This window comes from Ruditapes philippinarum, unplaced genomic scaffold, assembly GCF_026571515.1.
Source record: "Ruditapes philippinarum isolate M1 unplaced genomic scaffold, ASM2657151v2 ctg741_1_1_1_1, whole genome shotgun sequence".
NCBI lineage: Eukaryota > Metazoa > Mollusca > Bivalvia > Venerida > Veneridae > Ruditapes > Ruditapes philippinarum.
The window spans coordinates 233,297-256,849 of record NW_026867313.1 but is presented as its reverse complement, the minus strand read 5'-3'; the positions used below and the strand labels follow the sequence as shown (position 1 = coordinate 256,849).

General features: G+C 34.4%; 1 protein-coding gene across 2 annotated transcripts; it reads left to right on the top strand.

Annotated features, from left to right (window-relative positions):
- The first annotated feature begins 81 nt into the window (after nucleotides 1-81).
- Nucleotides 82-22,521, top strand: LOC132735681 (cyclin-D-binding Myb-like transcription factor 1). 2 transcript variants are annotated; one of them, XM_060722663.1, is made up of 18 exons: nucleotides 82-215; nucleotides 1,165-1,298; nucleotides 5,923-6,027; nucleotides 6,862-6,984; nucleotides 7,870-7,943; nucleotides 8,666-8,789; nucleotides 9,141-9,217; nucleotides 9,820-10,010; nucleotides 11,069-11,247; nucleotides 11,666-11,825; nucleotides 12,187-12,255; nucleotides 12,765-12,847; nucleotides 15,215-15,349; nucleotides 15,901-16,082; nucleotides 17,444-17,591; nucleotides 19,120-19,196; nucleotides 20,196-20,307; nucleotides 21,064-22,521. In XM_060722663.1, the coding sequence occupies exons 2-18, from the start codon at nucleotides 1,166-1,168 to the stop codon at nucleotides 21,144-21,146; spliced, it is 2,055 nt and encodes a 684-aa protein (XP_060578646.1). In that variant the 5' UTR covers nucleotides 82-215; nucleotide 1,165; the 3' UTR covers nucleotides 21,147-22,521. The 2 variants fall into 2 exon arrangements, with proteins under 2 accessions (XP_060578646.1, XP_060578647.1); XM_060722664.1 differs by having other exon boundaries at nucleotides 155-251.
- Nucleotides 22,522-23,553: the final 1,032 nt, after the last annotated feature.

Genomic DNA, 23,553 nt, shown 5'->3' with positions numbered 1-23,553 from the left:
TGTCAAATATTAGATAAAAAAATAAACACAATTATTCAAATGTTAGTTATATGATACATACATTTGATACAAATACTTAATTAAATGATCAGTAAATTTATGAAACGTGTTTTATCGTAAATTTTTATTCTTCCGCGACAACCATTCCATCCTGGCTCTTTTAAAATCGCCCGGACGAAAACAAAGCTTGCTGTGATACCCACGTGTTTTTAAATGTAATGACAACCCGAATGTCAAAAATTTGAGTTTGAGTATAGTTGACAAGTTTTCGTTTGTTTAATTTTACATCATTTATATTTATAATAGTATATCGTTGTTTATAAATTCAAAATGGCGTTGCCATGTTTCCTTGTAGGTTTTTGTCTGTTTCTTTACCATGTTAACAGGTTAACTTAGCTCATATTATGTTTTTTATCACCTCAGTCAGCTAATCAATGTGGAGAGTATAAGAGTTTGTGCCAACTGGCTTTGCAAATGTTGTATGCATATGACTTGACATTACTTGATGAAATTTTTTTAGGATTTTTTCAATTATCTGCATATTATCTATTTAAAAATAGTCTTCAGACTCAGAGGAAGAGCATCTGCTTCTAGGAAATTAATTAAACCCCTCCAGAGAAATTTTATACCACTTTTTGTGTCCCTGATCTCAATAATAACTGAGGTTTATGCTAGGTAATATTTGTGTGCAGTTTGGTTAAGAATAAGAGCCTCTTTTAATAATAAAAGTACTAAAATTATGTGTCAGCAGGTTCAAATGTAATGCTACTATGAAACCCCTTGGTTGAATTACAACATGTTTGTGCATAAAATCACAAGAAGATTTAACCCATTATAAGTGGTTTACATGAAAATAGAATTGAAGAATAATTTAATTATAGAATCAAGGGACGAGACAATCTTATGTTGAAAGTGTATGAAGAACATTTTAGGGCAGTAATGAATAAGATTATAAAATTAATACTCCTGTAAATTTATCATAAACAGAATTGACTTTTTATGTGCACAGTTATTTACTTGAAGATAATCCTGTGACCATGTCACAAGTTTTACTGTAACTCTAATTGGCAGATATTTCCATCAATAGTTATTTTTATCAATTTTATGTCTTTCATCATATAAACACTTTACAGCAGTGACTGATTTATGTTTTTACATTTAAAGAATGAATGATGGAGAGGAGGACAGTACCAATATCAGCTCAGAATCTCTCACAACACCACCTGTTACTGTACAGGTAATAAAAGAAGGCCTTTCATCTGGACAGGAAACTCTTTCTCAGAATGAAACTTTGACAGGTATAATTATTTTTAAGTCATTTAGATAAGGAATTTTTAATTTTGTCGAAATGTTAAGGAAAAGGAATTATTAGAAGGTATTATATTCATTAATTTCTCAGTATTTAATATTGGAGAGAAAAAAAACCCTCTCATCATCTGGATTGAATTGTTTTGATTTATTTATGTTTACTTTTATCATATTGTATGGATATGTTTAGATTATTTCCTTTCCTGCTGTTTATATTTAAAAATACATGGAGAATCTTACATAAATTTTTTTATTAACTTGTAATTAATCTTTTAATGATCAATATTGACACAAGTTTATTGTAACTGTTCTGAGAATACTATAGTTAAAAGTTGCAAAAGAATCTTATATTGCAATCTAAAGTGAAAAAAATTTGGCTACATTTTTTTCCATTTTTTAGCTCACCTGTCACAATTTGACAGGGTGAGCTTTTGTGATCGCTTTTCGTCCGGCGTCCGTCCGTCCGTCCATCCGTCGTCCGTCCGTAAACTTTTACTTTAAATGACATCTCCTCATAAACCACTAAGCCAATTTCATCCAAACTTCACAGGAATGTTCCTTTGGTGGTCACCTTTAAAAATTGTTCAAAGAATTTAATTCCATGCAGAACTCTGGTTGCCATGGCAACCGAAAGAAAAAACTTTAAATATCTTCTTTTAAAAAGAGCTAGAGCTTAGATATTTGGCATGAACATCTTCTAGTGAGTGTCTACCTAGTTTGTTCAAATAAAAGCCCTGGGGTCAAAATTGGCCCCGCCCCGGGGGGTCATTGATTTTCCCTATATGCATATAGTAAAAACTTAAAAAATCTTCTTTTAAAGAACCCAAAGAGCTAGAGCTAAGATATTTAGCATGAAACATGTTATAATGGGTGTCTACCAAGTTTGTTCAAATAAAAGCCCTGGGGTCAAAATTGGCCCCGCCCCGGGGGGTCATTGATTTTCCCTATATGCATATAGTAAAAACTTAATAATCTTCTTTTAAAGAACTCAAAGAGCTATGGCTAAGATATTGAGCATCAAACATGTTCTAATAGGTGTCTACCAAGTTTGTTCAAATAAAAGCCCTGGGGTCAAAATTGGCCCCGCCCCAGGGGGTCATTGATTTTCCCTATATGCATATAGTAAAAACTTAAAAAATCTTCTTTTAAAGAACCAAAAGAGCTAGAGCTAAGATATTTAGCATGAAACATGTTCTAATAAGAGTTTACCAAGTTTGTTCAAATAAAAGCCCCAGGGTCAAAATTGGCCCCGCCCCGGGGGGTCATTGATTTTCCCTATATGCATATAGTAAAAACTTAAAAAAATCTTCTTTTAAAGAACTCAAAGAGCTATGGCTAAGATATTGAGCATGAAACATGTTCTAATGGGTGTCTACCAAGTTTGTTCAAATAAAAGCCCTGGGGTCAAAATTGGCCCCGGCCCGGGGGGTCATTGATTTTCCCTATATGCATATAGTAAAAACTTTAAAAATCTTCTTTTAAAGAACTCAAAGAGCTATGGCTAAGATATTGAGCATCAAACATGTTCTAATAGGTGTCTACCAAGTTTGTTCAAATAAAAGCCCTGGGGTCAAAATTGGCCCCCCCAGGGGGTCATTGATTTTCCCTATATGCATTTAGTAAAAACTTAAAAAAATCTTCTTTTAAAGAACTCAAAGAGCTATGGCTAAGATATTGAGCATCAAACATGTTCTAATAGGTGTCTACCAAGTTTGTTCAAATAAAAGCCCTGGGGTCAAAATTGGCCCGCCCCAGGCGGTCATTGATTTTCCCTATATGCATATAGTAAAAACTTAAAAAATCTTCTTTTAAAGAACCAAAAGAGTTAGAGCTAAGATATTTAGCATGAAACATGTTCTAAAAAGTGTCTACCAAGTTTGTTCAAATAAAAGCCACGGGGTCTAAAATTGGCCCCGCCCCGGGGGGTCATTGATTTTCCCTATATGCATATAATAAAAACTTAAAAAATCTTCTTTCAAAGAACTCAAAGAGTTAGAGCTAAGATATTTGGCATGAAACATGTTCTAATAAGAGTCTACCAAGTTTGTTCAATAAAAGCCCCAGGGTCAAAATTGGCCCCGCCCCGGGGGGTCATTGATTTTCCCTATATGCATATAGTAAAAACTTAAAAAATCTTCTTTTAAAGAACTCAAAGAGCTAGAGCTAAGATATTTAGCATGAAACATGTTCTAATGGGTGTCTACCAAGTTTGTTCAAATAAAAGCCCTGGGGTCAAAATTGGCCCCGCCCCGGGGGGTCATTGATTTTCCCTATATGCATTTAGTAAAAACTTAAAAAAATCTTCTTTTAAAGAACTCAAAGAGCTATGGCTAAGATATTGAGCATCAAACATGTTCTAATAGGTGTCTACCAAGTTTGTTCAAATAAAAGCCCTGGGGTCAAAATTGGCCTCGGCCCGGGGGGTCATTGATTTTCCCTATATGCATATAGTAAAAACTTTAAAAATCTTCTTTTAAAGAACTCAAAGAGCTATGGCTAAGATATTGAGCATCAAACATGTTCTAATAGGTGTCTACCAAGTTCGTTCAAATAAAAGCCCTGGGGTCAAAATTGGCCCCCCCAGGGGGTCATTGATTTTCCCTATATGCATTTAGTAAAAACTTAAAAAAATCTTCTTTTAAAGAACTCAAAGAGCTATGGCTAAGATATTGAGCATCAAACATGTTCTAATAGGTGTCTACCAAGTTTGTTCAAATAAAAGCCCTGGGGTCAAAATTGGCCCGCCCCAGGGGGTCATTGATTTTCCCTATATGCATATAGTAAAAACTTAAAAAATCTTCTTTTAAAGAACCAAAAGAGTTAGAGCTAAGATATTTAGCATGAAACATGTTCTAAAAAGTGTCTACCAAGTTTGTTCAAATAAAAGCCACGGGGTCTAAATTGGCCCCGCCCCGGGGGGTCATTGATTTTCCCTATATGCATATAATAAAAACTTAAAAAATCTTCTTTCAAAGAACTCAAAGAGTTAGAGCTAAGATATTTGGCATGAAACATGTTCTAATAAGAGTCTACCAAGTTTGTTCAATAAAAGCCCCAGGGTCAAAATTGGCCCCGCCCCGGGGGGTCATTGATTTTCCCTATATGCATATAGTAAAAACTTAAAAAATCTTCTTTTAAAGAACTCAAAGAGCTAGAGCTAAGATATTTAGCATGAAACATGTTCTAATGGGTGTCTACCAAGTTTGTTCAAATAAAAGCCCTGGGGTCAAAATTGGCCCCGCCCCGGGGGTCATTGATTTTCCCTATATGCATTTAGTAAAAACTTAAAAAAATCTTCTTTTAAAGAACTCAAAGAGCTATGGCTAAGATATTGAGCATCAAACATGTTCTAATAGGTGTCTACCAAGTTTGTTCAAATAAAAGCCCTGGGGTCAAAATTGGCCCGCCCCAGGCGGTCATTGATTTTCCCTATATGCATATAGTAAAAACTTAAAAAATCTTCTTTTAAAGAACCAAAAGAGTTAGAGCTAAGATATTTAGCATGAAACATGTTCTAAAAAGTGTCTACCAAGTTTGTTCAAATAAAAGCCACGGGGTCTAAATTGGCCCGCCCCGGGGGGTCATTGATTTTCCCTATATGCATATAGTAAAAACTTAAAAAATCTTCTTTCAAAGAACTCAAAGAGCTATGGTTAAGATATTTAGCATCAAACATGTTCTAATAGGTGTCTACCAAGTTTGTTCAAATAAAAGCCCTGGGGTCAAAATTGGCACCGCCTCGGGGGGTCATTGATTTTCCTTATATGTGTATAGCAAAAACTTAAAAAATCTCCTTTGAAAAAACCTAAATAGCTAGAGTTAAGATATTAAGCATGAAACATCTTTTAGTGAGTGTCTACAAAGTTTGTTCAAATAAAAGACCTGGGGTCAAAATTGGCCCCGCCCCGGGGGTCATTGATTTTCTTTATATGTGTATAGCAAAAACTTAAAATCTTCTTTGAAAAAACCCAAATAGCTAGAGTTTAGATATTAAGCATGAAACATCTTCTAGTAAGTGTCTACAAAGTTTGTTCAAATAAAAGCCCTGGGGTCAAAACTGGCCCGGCCCCAGGGGTGTCATTGTTTTTAACTGTATGTGTATAGTAAAAACTTAAATAAAATCTTCTTTTAAAAAGCCCAATGAGCTAGAGCTTAGATGTTTAGCATGAAACATTTTCTTATGGGTGTCTACCAAGTTTGTGCAAATAAAAGCCCTTGGGTTAAATTGGCCCTGCAACATTGGGGGTGGGGGTTAGGGGGGCCTATATACAGGTGAGCGACCTCAGGGCCATCATGGCCCTCTTGTTTTTAGTCCAGTTACATTATAATGCTATGCATCCGGTGTTCTTCTTAAAGTTCTAAGTGGCAAGTGAAATTTAAGAGACATCGGTAGTTATATATTCCTAAGTGATTTTACAGTTCTTATGTTTATCGAACATGTCATAGGAAAAGTAGGTGGTTGTAATTCTGAGAATAATTGATATCTGGCTGGTGATTATGGAGAGCACTGATTGATAATGATGATTTTACAAAATAATATAATTGTTTTGTCATACATGTATGTTCAGATTTTGATATATGTGATTTATTTTATGTGAATCTTTTAATTTATAGTGAGTGAAGTTGATCCTAGTAGTTTGATATCTCTTGAATCAACTGATATTGTGGGTGATAGTGAAGATGGAAAACAGTTTGTTATTGTTACACCCTCTGGAAATGGTAGGCAAATTTCAAATGAATGTTTTAGTTAAGTTATGAATTTGATTGTAGTGTTAATATTGCATGACAGAATCATCTCAAAATAGACAGATATATTATATAGAAAACTACAGTCTGTACATGACCATATGACCAGTCAAATACTTTTTATATTGAATAAAGCCCCTTATGGCTGAGAGGTTGCCTTTAATGGTTGAGCCATTAGATTGCATTTGCAGCCACTGTTTAACTCTGCTTGATTATAAGAGGCAACTAAATAACGAATAACTGGAGCCTGTGCATCTCTTATCTCCAGCAGGTGATACTGTATTAAACCCAGGTGTTGCTTTGAAGTTTGTAACACCTGACTGAGGTTAGCCAAAATCATCTTTCCTGTTTCGGCGCCATATGACCTACACTGAGTTGATGCGCCATAAAGACAAATAAACATATAAGGAATTTATTATATATGCTCAATTATTTTCTTTGATTTAAATTTTAATGATTCATTAAAGTGCAGCAGCAGGAGTGTATAAAAATGAATTAACATCCAGAATGCAAATATTCAGTACATGCTGCAACTATTTATCTTTTTTTTATGTCTTGGAAGATTTTTATACTAATGCTGTATTTTAAGTTATGCCCCAATTGCAGTTATAAATTATAAATTTTAGGGATGTCAACAACAAAATAATAAATTGAGCTGCCACTGTATAGAACCTGGTCAAATAGTATGGATAATCATAATAAAGGCTATAAGGCTGGCCTGCATATACGTTGTATACTGATAGCAAAGGTCAATCATAAGCTTTCTAAACGTTAACAGTTAAGATAATATCTCTTATATTTTTACAGCTACATTAGGTATAGGAACATTGGCACCATTACCGGAAGTAGAGACCCAAGATGGGGAACCAGCATATAAAAGATACCGCATGCTGGGAGAAGATGGGCAGTCATACATTTTGACAGTTGCAGGTCAGTATCTAGTTTTTGGCACTCGTTATATTTAAATGACTTTAGTAGATTTTATGTATCTGTAGGACAGGGATTTTCAATCCATTTTGTTTATCTAGTTGAAATTCACTGTATTTTACAGAATTAGTAAGTGTACAACTTATAAGGCATGGCCCTTATTATAGGGGACTGGGGCCTGGGCCTTTGGAAGGGGAATTTTGTGGCATTTTGAAGAGAAGAAGGTTATTTTGCCTGTTAACAATAATACTCATGATGTTAAAGTTTTACATATTCTTTTTAAAAAAATTTGAGGGGAATTTTCTTCAAAAGTAGGGGAAAATATGTAATCACTGGAATGGGAACGCCCCAAAAATAGTGATAGGAGAGACTTGGCAGAAAACTTTCTGATTTGCAAAAGAATTAGATATTTTTGCATATGATAAAATACAGTTGTAGATTTTGCTTAAAATTTTGTAATATATACATTGAAATATTGGAAGTTGAATCTCAAATTATATCATGTTTTCTGTTTCAAATACTATTACAATTAAGTAAATATAAACAGTGTAGATGAAAAAAGAAAGTAAATTATGTATGAATATTATAAACACAGCCATTACAAGAATATTTGAAACGATTATGATATGAAATGAGTCGCGTCAAGACAAAACCAAAGTAATGCATCTGCGACCAGCATGGATCCAAACCAGCCTGCGCATTCGTGCAGTCTAATCAGGATCCATGCTGTTCGCTTACAAACCCTATTGCAAGTAGAGAAACTGATAGCGAACAGCATGTATCCTGATCAGACTGCGCAGATGCAGGCTGGTCTGGATCAATACTGGTCGCAAACGCATTACGTTGGTTTTGTCGTAACACGGCTCAAATGTTTATTATTTAACTCAGCTGATCCGGTAGAAGAAACTGGACCAGAGACAACAGCGAAACAATTTAGTGAACATCAATATCAGGCTAAGCAGGTAAGCTTAGAATTTTACATGATTAGTTGGTGTAATGTCTATGGTTTGACGTCTGCTGCAGTGAATAAATGTAGAAGGGCTTTCAAATTATTCGTTTATGAGAAAGCCAAGTGTTTTTAACAAACAACCATAAATAGAAAAGAGAAAAACAGAAGAGAATACTCTGCAATATGCCAAGAAATTTGTGCAAACAGGATTGTTCTTTTGATTGCATTTAGTGTAACTGAAACCTATAAGAGCAAAAAACTGAGTATAAAGTTGATCTTTTATGCATATATTTCTTAAGAGCCGTAAAATTTTAAACCTAGATGATTGCTGTGTAATGTATTTCTCTTTTTAACTTGACCTAGTTGAGCTTTGTTATGTGTAATATATCATAGTTTCTGTTTTATTGAGATCTCTTTATGTTTGGCATTGTGTACGCTGTTACATAAAGTAAGGAAATAAGTTCGGAGTTTATAACAAAAATAGCTTGCTTTTTCCAAAATAAGAAAATGAGAGTTTGGTCCTAACTTCCAATTTTCATTCTGTTTTTATTATAATTCCCCCCAGAATAGGTAGGCATATAGCTTTTGTAGCATGTGTCCTTCGTCAGAACTTTGTTTGGTCTATAAATTTGTACTTTATGGACAGATTTTAAAACATTTTGGCAAACTGTTGTTACTGGCAGTGCATGTAACGATGACCAAAGTGAACTTTTATTATAATTACTGTATTATTAGGAGGAGCTGACCAGTGAGACAGCAGCTGCCAGGAACCAGGAGAAACGGAACCAGTTACTAAAGTCGGACATTTCACAGGCGTGGTTCACCACTAGGGATGATAAATACATCTTGCAAAGCTCTGGTAATCTTATGTTCATATACCTATATCTCTAAAAGCTCATTTACTGTATTCAGTGATGAAGTAACAAAAGCTCAAGTCATCATAATTTTAAAAAATATATTGAAGCTTTGGTGATCAGTTGATTAATTTCTTACATGTTTGAAATATTTCATACCCTCTTAAATTGATAAAATGCACTTTTGACCTGCATTAAATATGGAGGTAACCATAAAGATTGGAAAATTTGGTCAATGTGCAGACTTTTCTGCTTCTTTATTGGTGGTACAAGTCTGTCGTCATGACTTGGTTGTTTGTTTCATGGACAGGTAATTTAAGTATTTGTATATATATCTAGTATGATTTATGATTCAGGTGCAACATGGAAACAGGGACAGTGGTCTAAAGATGAAATAGAGCTTTTACAGTTAAACATTTCTGAATATTGCAGGGTATGTATTGATTACTCATTCCCAAGCATTATTAATTTCAGCAAAGATAGCCTTTTGGTATTTCACATTGGTAAAATTACATAGTAGACAGTGGCATAACTTGTTTTTATAGCATCTTAATTATGCAACATGCTTTGAATATTTATTGTGATGTCTTGTTACATAGTCTATGCATATCTTAGCTCCAGGGTTGTTTTGACCCCTGGTGTTGCTTAAAATTTGTATCATCCAAGGTCAACCAAAATTATCTTTCCTGTTCCAGTGTCATATGACCTAAATGTGTGTTGGTGCAAGGGATTTTACACAATTATTATAGACTGAAAAGTTATAATGAAATATTTTCTATAACACAAAATTCTTACAATAGCTTACAAATTTACACATTAAATATAACAGCAGCAGCATGATCTTATTCAAAGCAGGGCCTCAATTTAAACCAAGGTGATTAAAATGACATTTTACCAGCACCATATTGCACACCAGAAAATCCAATCATATATGTAATAAAAGTAAATAAAATACAGCTTTCATGATATTGCAGCAAATTATTTGAAATGGTCCATGTCACATTATGATAAGCATGTCCTGTATGTTTTTTCCAGAGTCACAATATTGGGGATCCCACTGAAATCATATTTGAGATGACCAAAGATGATCGGAAGCAATTTTACCGCACCATAGCAAAAGGTCTGCAGCGGCCTCTATTTTCTGTGTATAGAAGAGTTACCCGTATGTATGACCAGAAAAATCACATGGGCAAATACAGTTATGATGAAAAAGTCAAGTTGAAAGAGTAAGTGTTTATATACCTTACCACGCTAAATATCTTAAATAGACAAGTTCGACTTTCAGTCTTGACAAAACCATTCATCATTTTTGGTTGGGTATATTTCAAATTATGAAGAGTGCAGACCATGATTGATATTTTTGTCAATTTCTTAAATAAAACTGCTCTTTTATACTCAAATTATGCAATGTGCATAGAGATTAATATTTAAATGTTGTTGTTTTTAAAAACTTACAAATTCAATACAAATCTCCAGGCAAGAAAGTTGGTAGTTCTATTAATGTGTCAGCTTATGCCTTAAAAAAGTGTCTACCTCCAGAAAGGCTGGAAAGTAGCCAAATGACTTGCTGTTTTGAATTTAGAGTTTTAGACTTATCATAAAATAAACTTTTCTCTTCAAATTAAACTTTGTGCTCGTTCTTTTTTTGTGTCGCCTCTACGGAGTAGTGGCGACATATAGGGATAACTTCTCCGTCGTCCGTCTGTCTGTCCGTCCGTCACAAAACTTGTTTGGACTACTCCTCATAAACTACTGGTGCAATTTCATCCAAACTTTACAGGAATGATCAGTACCAAGTCTAGTTGTGCATATTGTCAGCATTTTCCGGTTCAATGATTTTTGTCAGAGTTCTGACCCTTTAATAATTTTTATTTTTAAAGTTTGTCCGGACTACTTCTCTTATACCACTTATGCAATTTCAATGAAACTTTACAGGGTTGATCTGTAGCTCAAGTACTTGCACATATTGCACAGGTTTTCCGGTTGAATGATTTTTGGTCGAGTTATGGCCCTTTGATAAAAAGGTGTTTTTTTCTGTGTGTTGCCAGATACACAAAGCTTGTCTGGACTACTCGTCATAAACTACTGGTGCAATTTTATACAAACTTTACAGGAATGATCAGTACCAAGTCTAGTTGTGAACTGTCTGTCCGTCTGTCACAAAACTTGTCCCAACATGAAATTGGCCATCATGAGGCGACACATGTGATCACTGATCGCTCTTGTTACTGATGTATACACAGCTGATTACATTATTGGCAATAATGAACTTCTTGGTTTATAGGTTGCGAGCCAAGCATGGTAATGATTGGGCAACAATTGGACAGGCTTTGGGTCGGAGTGCTTCCTCCGTTAAAGACAAGTGTAGATTAATGAAGGAGACATGTAACTCAGGGAAATGGCTGCCAGAGGAAGAGAAACGTCTCACGCAGGCTGTTTATGATCTCTCTGGTGGACGACCAGGTAGGTTCTTGCAAATTTCTAGAGCACTGTCTATACACAGTGTCAATAGCCATAAGGTTTTGAGAGCATAAAAAGTTATGTTAGTGCTACACTTAAACGCTTACTGTCAAAAATATAATCAATGTCCCCTTTTCTAATAGTGTTATAATCAATCTTTAACAGATGTAAACAAGGACCCTCAAAATTGTTAAAGGCTGTTCTTGGTTTTGATTTTATGGTTATTGGCAAGAACAAAATAAAGGGCCTTAATAGTTTATTTTAAAAAGTATTTAACTCAAATGCTATGTTTGTGGCACTTTTGATTCAGTTTTTTTCTTTTGAAAAGTAAATTACCACTCTTTCTCTTCATGTCTTTGTGATTTAAATGGAATGTTGACACACATTTAAGGACTTGTTAACGTGTAATATTACATTTCAGGTGAAGATATAGTCCATGGGTTATCATGGGCTCTAGTTTCAGAAAAAGTGATAACTCGGTCAGAGAAACAATGTAGGACAAAGTGGCTGAATTACATGAACTGGAAGATGAAAGGGGGTAAAGAGTGGACACGAGAGGAAGATATGAATCTCATTATAAGGTAACTTTGTGAAAATATTGTGGAGAAATTGGTATATACTGGTTAGTTATCAAGGAAAGCCAGTCAGGCGGACTGACCGCCAAGATATGACAAAACATATGTTGAAAATCACGTAAATTCTTGACAGTCAAACAAACACATTTCTTATAAAATGTATAAAAAAAATATGCGTATTCTGACAATAATTTACATATATTAATTATAATCATTATGATGTATTGTTTAAAGGAGATGATTTTATTTTGACTTTGCTGCTATTTGTTTTAATTTTGACATTGTTCCAATGTGATTTTATTTTGATGATCCATTTGTGATTTATATTGCCAGGACAGTTAATATAATTATAACAAATCATTTACAGAATAGCAGCAATGGAAGTAACAGATGATTCAGAAATAGATTGGGATGATTTAGCAAGCAACTGGGAAAGGTAAAAGCTTAAATTATGAAACTTAATTTGTCAGTGATTATTATCTTGAAGGTTGTTGTAGAAAGAGACATTATTAACTATCTGAGGGCCTCAAATTGATATGTTATAATTCTAAGATATATTTTGTTTACATCTTTCTCCGAGTCTGTAATTTAATGTCTTGCAAAATTGATGGTTATTCCAAATTCCACCTTTTCCTTGATCCCAACCCTATTCTCGTTCATGTTTCAAAGTCATTTGACTGGAGAACATTGAAAATATTATAAAATACAATCTAAAAATGTTGATATCAAGTGGTCATTCAAGAATACTTATCAATGGTTCCAACAAAATTTTATACAACCTGTGTTGAGTCCATTATTATTGAAATGACCAAAGTTATGACCTGGGTATTTAACTTAAAGCTTTTACTTTTGTAAAATGAATTGACCCAGTACATTGGTTAATTAAATTTTCATAAAACTTATTGAATGAAGACCTGATGCATGTATATCTGATCTGATTTTTAGTGTAAGATCTCCACAGTGGTTGAGAGGGAAATGGTGGTCTTTGAAGAGACATATTCCAGACTACCAGATACTACCTTTCAATGGTAAGCTGAGCAGACTGTGCATTTATTTTTTCACAATTTTAATGATAAAACTATGGATCTTTAACTTAAAATATTAAACCAATCTTAAACTTTTGAATCTGATTGGGACCTTGAAATCACTGATACAAAATTGGTCAGTGGTAGAGCAATATTCACTTTATTGTCTTGCCTAAATTCGACAAACAATTATGTTATCAGCCAGATCATTCAATATATTGTTACAGTTTTTAGCTCGCCTTTTTTTTTTTTTTTTTTAAAGTAGAAGTATTGTTATAGTCGCGGCGGCGTTGCCGTTGCCGTCCGCAAACTTGTACCTGGATCATAACTTTTTTATTTCTTGGTGTATTGTCTTCATACTTGGCCACAACAACTCTTGGGACAAGACCTTTCAGTAGACCACACTAACCTTGACCTTCATCCATAAATGACCTTGACCTTCAAGGTTAAAAGTCCAAATTTTGCTTGTTCATGCTGTTATTGGCTGTAACTTTGTTATTTTTGAATGGATTGTCTTCAAACTTAAACATAATAATCTTCAAGGATATCCCTTAAAAATAACCCGACAGACCTTGACCTTCACTCATAAATGACCTTGACTTTGAAGGTCAAATTATTGAAATTTTCATGTTTTTGGCTATTATTGGCTGTAACTTTGTTATTTTTGAATGGATTGTCTTCAAACTTAAACATAATAATCTTCAAGGATAACCCTTAAAAATAAACTGACAGACCTTGACCTTCACTCATAAATGACCTTGACTTTGAAGGTCAAATTATTGAAATTTTCATGTTTTTGGCTATTATTGGCTGTAACTTTGTTATTTTTGAATGGATTGTCTTCAAACTTGAACATAATAATCTTCAAGGATAACCCTTAAAAATAACCCGACAGACCTTGACCTTCACTCATAAATGACCTTGACTTTGAAGGTCAAATTATTGAAATTTTCATGTTTTTGGCTATTATTGGCTGTAACTTTGTTATTTTTGAATGGATTGTCTTCAAACTTGAACATAATAATCTTCAAGGATAACCCTTAAAAATAACCTGACAGACCTTGACCTTCACTCATGAATGACATTGACTTTGTTTTGGCTGTAACTGGCTGTTACTTTGCTATTATTGAAGGGATTAACTTCATATTATAACAGAACATACTTAAAGACAAGACCTTTTTGTTTATCGTGACTTCACCACGTGACTCCACCACATGACTTCACAACGTGACTCCACCATGTGTCTCCACCACGTGACTACACCACTAACTCCACCACGTGACACCACCATGTGACTCCATCACATGACTCAACCACGTGACTACCACATGACACCACCACGTGACTTCACAACGTGACTCCACCGCGTGACTACACCGCGTGACTACACCGCGTGACTACACTAGTGACTCCACCACTGGACTCCACCACATGACTTCACAACGTGACTCCACCACGTGACTCCACCACGTGACTGCAACACTAACTCCAACACGTGACTTCACCATGTGACTACACCACTAACTCCACCATGTGACTCCACCACGTGACTCCACCACGTGACTACTACATGACTTCCACATGACACCACCACGTGACTCCACCACGTGACTTCACAACGTGACTCCACCATGTGACTCCACCACGTGACTCCACCATGTGACTCCACAACGTGACTCCACCACGTGACTTCACCACGTGACTCCACCACGTGACTACCGCGTGACTTCCACGTGACTCCACCACTGGACTCCACCACGTGACATCACCACGTGACTCCACCACGTGACTCTACAACGTGACTCCACCATGTGACACCACCACGAGACTTGACTAGGTGACACCACCATGTGACCTTGAATTGGGTGTCTCTATTTATATATATATAAATTAGTAAATTTATATAATAATAAAATATATAGACAAAACTAATGTGACAAAACAGAATGATTTTTTTTATAAAAAAGGAAACGTTAATATTTTGTTCAAACATTTCTTTGTTTGCTTTTAGAGAAAGTAAAAAGTCGAGCGTTGCCCCCGCCTGGCGGTGGCTCTTGTTTTTGTGTGTGTCAGAAAAACAATCACTTTGGCACTTATACTTTTAAAATTTATTTCATTACTCTGACCGCTGTCATAGTTTTGATGAATAAAAAGTCAAAATGGTATATTGATAGTCAGTAGTTCTACTCAAGGACCAGCTTGTGCTTCACTTTATGCAAAAAAGGGGAAGTACTTTTTTTTAAGAGACTGAAAAGTTGCCAAGGAACATAATACTGTTTATGCAAAATGCATGAACTTGTACCTTACAAATTATAGAAAAGTATTTAACTTTATTTCTGAAATGTAAAACAATTATGTTTGTTGTTTCAGAATTATTACAGAGCATGAAAACATTTTACCTACATTATGTACGTATACGTAATGCTACAAGCAGTACAGCTAGAACTAGGAAGATTGTATCGTCCCCAGGACAGTCAGTTCAGTATGTTCCTATAGCAGTTAATGGTAAATGTCTGTTTAAATGTCATTATGCATGTAAGGACCTCTGCGGGCGAGTGGTTTATGTCCCAGACTTTAATCATTTAACTGTCACGGTTCCGGGTTCGAGTTTAGTTCAGAGATTACAGATATTTTTATGTGAGGGAGCTTTCTAATCTGTTCACAGAACACTGATGATTTTACTCAGATTCCAATTTGTTCTTGAAATAATGCATAGAGGGGTGCCTGAGATCTTCTTCCCCAGTAAAGGTAGAAAGTTGTCATATGACCTTTACAGTGTTAGTGATACTTAAAACACAACCAGAGATACAGAAATTCATATATATATCATGGCATTAGATGAAAAAGTCTTACCAGTAATGTAGACTTAAATACATGTATTTATATTGTATAAGTTTTATAAATTTTGTTTATATAATTTGAGCCTAAAAGTTTTCAATGTGAATGTGAAAGGCCATGCCATGATATTAATTTGTATCGAACATAAAGATGTTAGGGCTCTATAAACATTTTAAAGAGGACATGAGTAAGACTTGAATAATTATGTTTTATTGCAGGATTAACTACAGTAGACACAAGCAGTATTGATGATATAGATGACTCGAGTGTAGCATACGAAGTTCTCCAAGAACTCCCCAACAATGGCGGATCGTTTATTATAACTCAGTCTGGAGTTACCCAATCTTTACAGACTTCATTGTCTGAGCATATTATTGTGCAGACTGTACCATCCTCGGAGGTGAATATTAACGGACCTTGATGTTTTTTATGACTCAGAAAGCTCAAAAATGAACAGCTTATTACTGGACAGTATTTTTGGATTTATGCAGCACTTTTACGTGATATCAAATTTCAAAAAGTCAGTTTTGACCTCTTGAAAAAAGCAATTCTCAATAATTTTTATATTCTATTCCTTTACCTTATATCTTTTCATCCGGGAATGGATGTGTACATGTACACCATTTGATTCTACTATTGCAGTACTAATGATATATTTGTACTTCATAACTTTGATGATTTTCAAAATTTGAAGTTACATTGTATTTTTTTTGAGGATTTAGAAGAAAATTGTCTGTTGTCACACACATTTTCATAGGGTGTCACAGTGTATTGGTTGTTTCAAAAGAAAAGAAAAAAAACACCACAAATTTTAATCTCACATAAAATAAGAGAGAAAGGGAGACACAGGCAAATAATTCATTTCTTCGTTTTGAATTTTTCATTCATTAATCTGTAAATGTCCTCAAAATAAATACATAAGGCAGCCACAGGAACAAAACTTTTCTCCTTATAAAGAATAAAATTGTGGTTTCCTAACTTGACACACGTAGGTCAGGTTAGAGCCTTAACATTTCACATTAGTTGTCACAGTGAACTCTGGAAACCTGAAAGAACATGTCATATGAATGAATTAGGTTTGTTTATATCATACAATATCCACAATATCTATTATTGTAACTTCCATGGTTTGTTCAAGTCACATGATTAGTTTTAAACCTACTTGGTGATTCTGTGGGCGGCTTAATTTCATTCAACCAACATATATAGATATATTTATGTTTCAAACCCAAAATATATAGAATTTATACAGAAATTCATGTGGGGACTTTTACAAATGACATTTAAGCATGATTTGAGTACATGAGGTAATTTTGATATTTTTGTCATTAATTTTCCCGAGTATCCCTTTAAATGTAAACTGACTAAGGATCACTTTTGTAAGGAATGGGAAATTTTGCTTATGATAACTGTACACACATGCCTTGACTATGATAAATCAAGTTTTGACAAGTGTATCAAAAAATTGAATTATTTGCGTGATCTTTTAAAGCATTGTGTTTATTTGCTGTTAGCTGGAGTCAGGAATTCAAAGACGGATTCTTTCTGATGCATTTGTGTTTTGTAAGAACACATTTATTAGTATCCACCATACTTACATTTTCTCCTTTGTTGATATTAGTTTCTACTAATTTCTGATGTAGTTTAAAACTGAAACTTTTTTGATTAATAGGCAAAACTTCACTTAATCTTCTGATTAAAATATCATACACAAAATGAATAATGTTTAATAGCATTTATATATTCTTTTCCTCCTTTCAGGTGTCAAACACTGATCTAGAGTTAACAAGTCAGTCTCGTGTTGTTATACGTGTGCCGTCTGCCTCAGATCTTAGCGAGACTGCTCTAGAAACAACAGATCTTGGTACAACTATACAGCTTCCAGAAACAATAAGTCACAGTCAGCAGGGTTAGTGTGCTAGCTCTTAGCTGAACTTTTCCTTAATGAATGGGGCATGATTTGAAATAATACTAAGTTTTGACAATAGTTTTGTTAGCTCGACTTTTCTATGAAAAGGGGAGCTATCCTACTCGCCCCGGCGTCGGCGTCGGCGTTAGCGTTGGCGTCACACCTTGGTTAAGTTTTTCGTACCACCCCACTTTATTTCAGAAGTATTACAAGTATGGCTTTGAAACTTACCATACTTGTTCACCATCATAACCTCCATCTACAGACAAGAGTACATAACTCTGTCAAGGTTTTTGACAGAATTATGGCCCTTTTTTGACTTAGAAAGTGTATTGAGCTTGGTTAAAGTTTTTTGTACCACCTCACTTTATTTCAAAACCATTGGAGGTATTGCTTTGAAACTGACCATACTTGTTTACCATCACGACCTTCATCAACAGACAAGAGGACATAACTCTGTCAAGGTTTTTGAACAGAATTATGCCCCTTTTTGACTTAGAAAATACATTGAATATGGGTAAAATCCACTTATTGCCTTAACCCTTTGAGATATTGCCTTTGAAACTTTTAATGCTATTTCACATCATTACCCCCATCTGTACGCAAGAGAAGGTAACTCTGTCAAGGATTTGTTTTAAAAATTAAGGCCTTTTATCGACTTAGAATCTTGGTTAAGTTTTTAGTACCAGTCCACTTTTTTGACTGAACTGTTTGAGATATTAATTTGAAAGTTGGAATACTTGTTTACAATCATGATTCCCAAACATGTCCAGGAGAAGGTAATTCTGTCAAAGATTTTATTTGAATTATGGCCCTTAACTGTCAATGTTTTGTATTATAGGCAAGCACTAAAAAACTTAAAAAATCTAAAAAAATTCATTCCTATCCACTTGTTCACTTTACCATAAATTATGTCATATAAACATTGCTGTAATATTCAAGGGTATCAAACAACTAGTTCACTTTAAAAATACAGAGATTCTTGTATTGCCTTTTACTGCAAAAACTTTTTTTATTGGCAAGCAATAAAAAAGTCGAGCGCGCTGTCTTACGGACAGCTCTTGTATATTTATCTGTTTAAATATGTCAGCAATAAGAGGGAGTAAATACTGTGGATAAATTTACTGTTTGCGCAAATATTTTGAGAATAGCAAATTTTCAAAATGTTGATTTACATTCCAATACTTAAGATTGTTTGCTGCATAAATAATGAGGGAAATTTCCAGTGTCAGGGATTTTGTGAGGAACAAAGAATTGTAAAGTGAATGCATTTGTACTGTACAGGAAGGGAATAATAATGGCTAGTGGGTTGTTATGAAATATATTGAAGACTTAAGACCCTCTTTGTTTACATAAGATTAACTAATAATTTAAGAATATAAAATGTAGACCTTGTGACCTTGTCTTATGAGTTGGAAAGTAGATACAATACTCATAAATAGTTTCACAGTTATATATTAACGGCACCTGTTAATTGTTCATGTCATTCATTCTATGATACATGTGATTTATAATGATTTTGTTGCAGATTTGGAGAGTCTCACTGAAGAGCATGTGATATCCACACCTGTGTCCCTAGCTGTTGATTCAACATTCCCTTCTCATGTAAGAATTGTTGTACAATCAAACCTGTTCGTGATGACCACTCTGTAAAGAACTATATTTGATCTTTTGCTTTGAGTCACAGGATAAATGCATAGTACAAGCTGACACTATAAAAGGATAAATTTTGAGTTTTTAAGGAGACAGTGTCTCCTGACCAATGGTCTCAAACAAAGGTTTCACTGTAGATGTTAGTACTTGAGGAATTTGTCAAAAAGAATTTGTGCATGTTTTATGGTGTTTGATTGTTTATCTGGTTTAGTTTAGCATATTCTAAGGATGGAGTGAGGCCAGCTGGAATTTGAAAAGTTCATTAAAGAAGCTTTAAAAAGTTCAGGTTTTTATGCCCCCACAAAGTGGAAGCATATAGCGTTGCACTTGTCCGTCCGTCCGTCCCAAAATCTTGTGAATGCAACTCCTCTTAAACAGGATGGCAGATTTTGCTTAAACTTCCAGGGATGAACAACCTTGATGTGTAGATGGTAGGAAAGGAAGGACTTTTTGCTGCGACCAAATTTAACAGAAATATGGCCCTTTGTTGATTTTTTCACTATATAATATGTACTATGAAATTTTGTGAACGCAACTCCTCTTAAACCGGATGGCAGATTTTGCTTAAACTTCCAGGGATGAACAACCTTAATGTGTAGATGGTAGTAAAGGAAGGACTTTTTGCTGCGACCAAATTTAACAGAATTATGACCCTTTGTTGATTTTTAGTTTTCAACTTGTGGCACATGTAGTCCAAAAAATATTTGACCTAGAGTCATAAGATTGACAGAACAGTGGCGTGTGGGGGCATCCGTGTCCTATGGACACATTTCTAGTTTATTTCAGAGTTTCCATATTTTGCTTAGTGTGAGATTTAGCTATATACATTTTATGTGAACATCAAAGCATATATGACTAAAGTAAATTTATCATAAATTCCTACTTTGAATCATAATGTTTTCTGCTAGGTGTAATATACATAATAATAAATTATGCATATGACTATTTCAGGGCCTTGAAGAGGCAGTGATATCTAGTCCAGGTGATGTAGTCATCGATATTAAACAGGAATCATATTCTCAGTCAGTCAGTAACAATGGTCAACTGATGACATCATTCTCAGGTAGGAACATGGCTTATAAATGTATTTTATGTTCGCATATATCTCCGTATGATAAAAAGTTAAGTTTTGTAAAAAGCAGTTTCTTGGAAAATAAAGTTTTATATCTGATGCTATGATCACAGTAGTGCCTACTTCTGCATATGATGATATATGAAAGAAGCAAATCTATGGTCTTGTCTGTATAGCTTGTTATGCAAATCTATGGTCTGTATAGCTTATAATACAAATCTAAGGTCCTTAGACATTACATAAATCTATGACCCGTAGACCTCAAACAAATCTATAGTCTGTAGACTATACGCAAATCTATGGGCAATAGTTTAATAAATCCAATCTTGTGAAAAGCTATGCAGACCCTGTACTTGTATGTATAAGCATTAACTTGTTATATTTTTTGTAAAACATTTAAAGATATCCTCAGTCCTGCACCCCTCATCACAAGCCCAACAACCCACATCACCAGTCCCACATCCCTAATCACCAGTCCCACACCCCTCATCACAAGCCCCACATACCTCATCACTATCCACATACCACCAGCCCCTCATTACCCATTCCACAACATATTACCAGTCACATACCTTCATCACTATCCCCATACCCCAATCACCAGAGCAACAGTCCAATACCCCCACCACCAACATCATACCTTCCACCATAAGACCCACAACCATCAGCTCAAGCCTTATACCTTGTACTACCATAAATCTCTAGATTGTGTTCAATAAATTATTAAGTAAGAAAATTACATTTTAGATCCTATGTTGAACTCAGACAGTATAAGCCTGATGGGATCAGCATCTGATGTAGAGACTGAGCTTGTACAGATGACATCATAGGAGTATACAGCTTGTGACATCATTAGATGACATCATAGGAGTAGAGTATACAGCTTGTGACATCATACAGCTTGTGACATCATAGGAGTAGAGTATACAGCTTGTGACATCATACAGCTTGTGACATCATATGAGTAGAGTATACAGCTTGTGACATCATTAGATGACATCATAGGAGTAGAGTATACAGCTTGTGACATCATACAGCTTGTGACATCATAGGAGTAGAGTATACAGCTTGTGACATCATACAGCTTGTGACATCATAGGAGTAGAGTATACAGCTTGTGACATCATACAGCTTGTGACATCATAGGAGTAGAGTATACAGCTTGTGACATCATACAGCTTGTGACATCATATGAGTAGAGTATACAATGGAGTAGATAACTTGTGACTTCATTACAAGACTGGTTTTCTTTTCATCTTGAAAAATGTAACTCGGCATAAATTATGAATAATTTATCTAGTCATTTAGATAGAAATGAATGTATAGACAGTCAATTGGTATTGTTTAGTAAGTTATTCATAAAAATAGTGAAATTGATCTGAAACTCAAAGTGCTTTTGTTTTACAAATTTATTCAAATATACATTTTGTGTATATGAAAGATTTGATGAACATAAACCTGAGGTCATTGGTCTCTAACTGCTGATCAGAAATAACTGGTTAGTTATCCAGTGTCGGATAGGTGAACCAACCCCCAAGATAAGAGCAAAAAAAGGTTAAAATAGGGATTGAAACCAACAGAACAAACAAACTAACATTAATAAGTGAAAAAATTTCGTTCACTTAGGCAGTATTTTGAAAAATTTCAAAGGAGAATTATATTTTATATGCACCATTTTCTGTATTACTGGTATGTGTTGACATTTTATTGTGCATGTGATTCTCAACACTGCATTATTGTTTATTTTTTATAACAGGAAATATTTAATGTTAATATTAATGTCATTTTCAACATTGTTTTGAAACTATGTTTTGTATTGTAACTTGAATTTTTCGTAATTTTTATGCTTCCAAATGGAATATACATGTATAGTTGACAGTTTGACCTTTTTTCCATCACATTTATTTGACCTTTCCTCAGATCACCATTATTTATTAATTGTTATATTACATTATTGTTGTGTTAGTGCATTCCTTTATCATCGGTTGGAATTTCAGTTTGATAGGGTCAAGGTCACTGTGGCTAAAAATAGATTTTTCTGCTGTCGTCAAGGCAACACCAGGGAGCATCCATATCTGTTGTCAGTACTCTTGTTTTCATCATGTTTGATTTTTATTGATTGATAAAAGAAAAAAATGAAACTATTGTTCTGTATTCATTAGCACGTGGGGATCCTTCACATTAATATGCAATGACTTGCTTAGTTTATTAGTCCCCTACCGTTTTAACCGGAGGGGACTTTAGGTTTACCCTCCGTCCGTCTGTCCGTCTGTCTGTCTGTCCGTCTGTCTGTCTGTCAGTCCGTCAGTCCGTCCGTCCACAAAACTGGATCCCGCGATAACGCAAAAAGTACTGAAAATATTTTTATGAAACTTGATATATGGATAGATGGCAGTATGGAGATTATGCACGTCTTTTTTTTTTCTTCCTATGTTGAAAATTCTGGTTGCTATGGCAACAAATAGTCTGAAAATATGGCAAATTTAACACATAAACTGGATCCAGTGATAACTCAAAAAGTACTGAAAATATTTTTACGAAACTTGAAATATGGGTAGATGGCAGTCTGGAGATTATGCACATCTTTTTATTTTCTTCCTATGTTGAAAATTCTGGTTGCTATGGCAACAAATAGCCTGAATTTCAAGATTTCTGATTTAAATTTTTCAGCTTTTTCACTATATGTTCTTTATTTCTTAAGGTGTTTACTTCAAACTTTAAATATAAGTTCCTGGTCATCAACCACATCATATGTGACAAGGTTTATAACTCTAGCACAAAAAATATTAATATTACCTCCCTTGAACTTAGATTTTTTAGGGGAAAAAAATGTTGTCTTTTTTAAATAACTTCTTTATTTCCTAATGTATCTACTTCAAACTTCATATATATGTTTCTTATTATCACTCGACATTTTTGAGAAGGTTAAATACTCTAGCAAGACTATTTCCAGAATTATGTCCCCCTTGAACTTAGATTTTTTTCGAGAAACTGGTATTTTCCCTCCAACTTCTTCATTCCTTATAGGATTTACTTTAAAATCCCACATCGTAATAATATGACAAGGTTGTATAAACATAATTTCCTTACTAAGCATGGAAACTTAACACATTACTGTGATATAAACAAACTTATTTTATTATGTTTTGTGGTCGATATTTTCAAATACAGACTTCATCCTCAAATTCATTATAAATGGCAATACACAGGAGTGTATGACAATTAAAGAACTTTTTG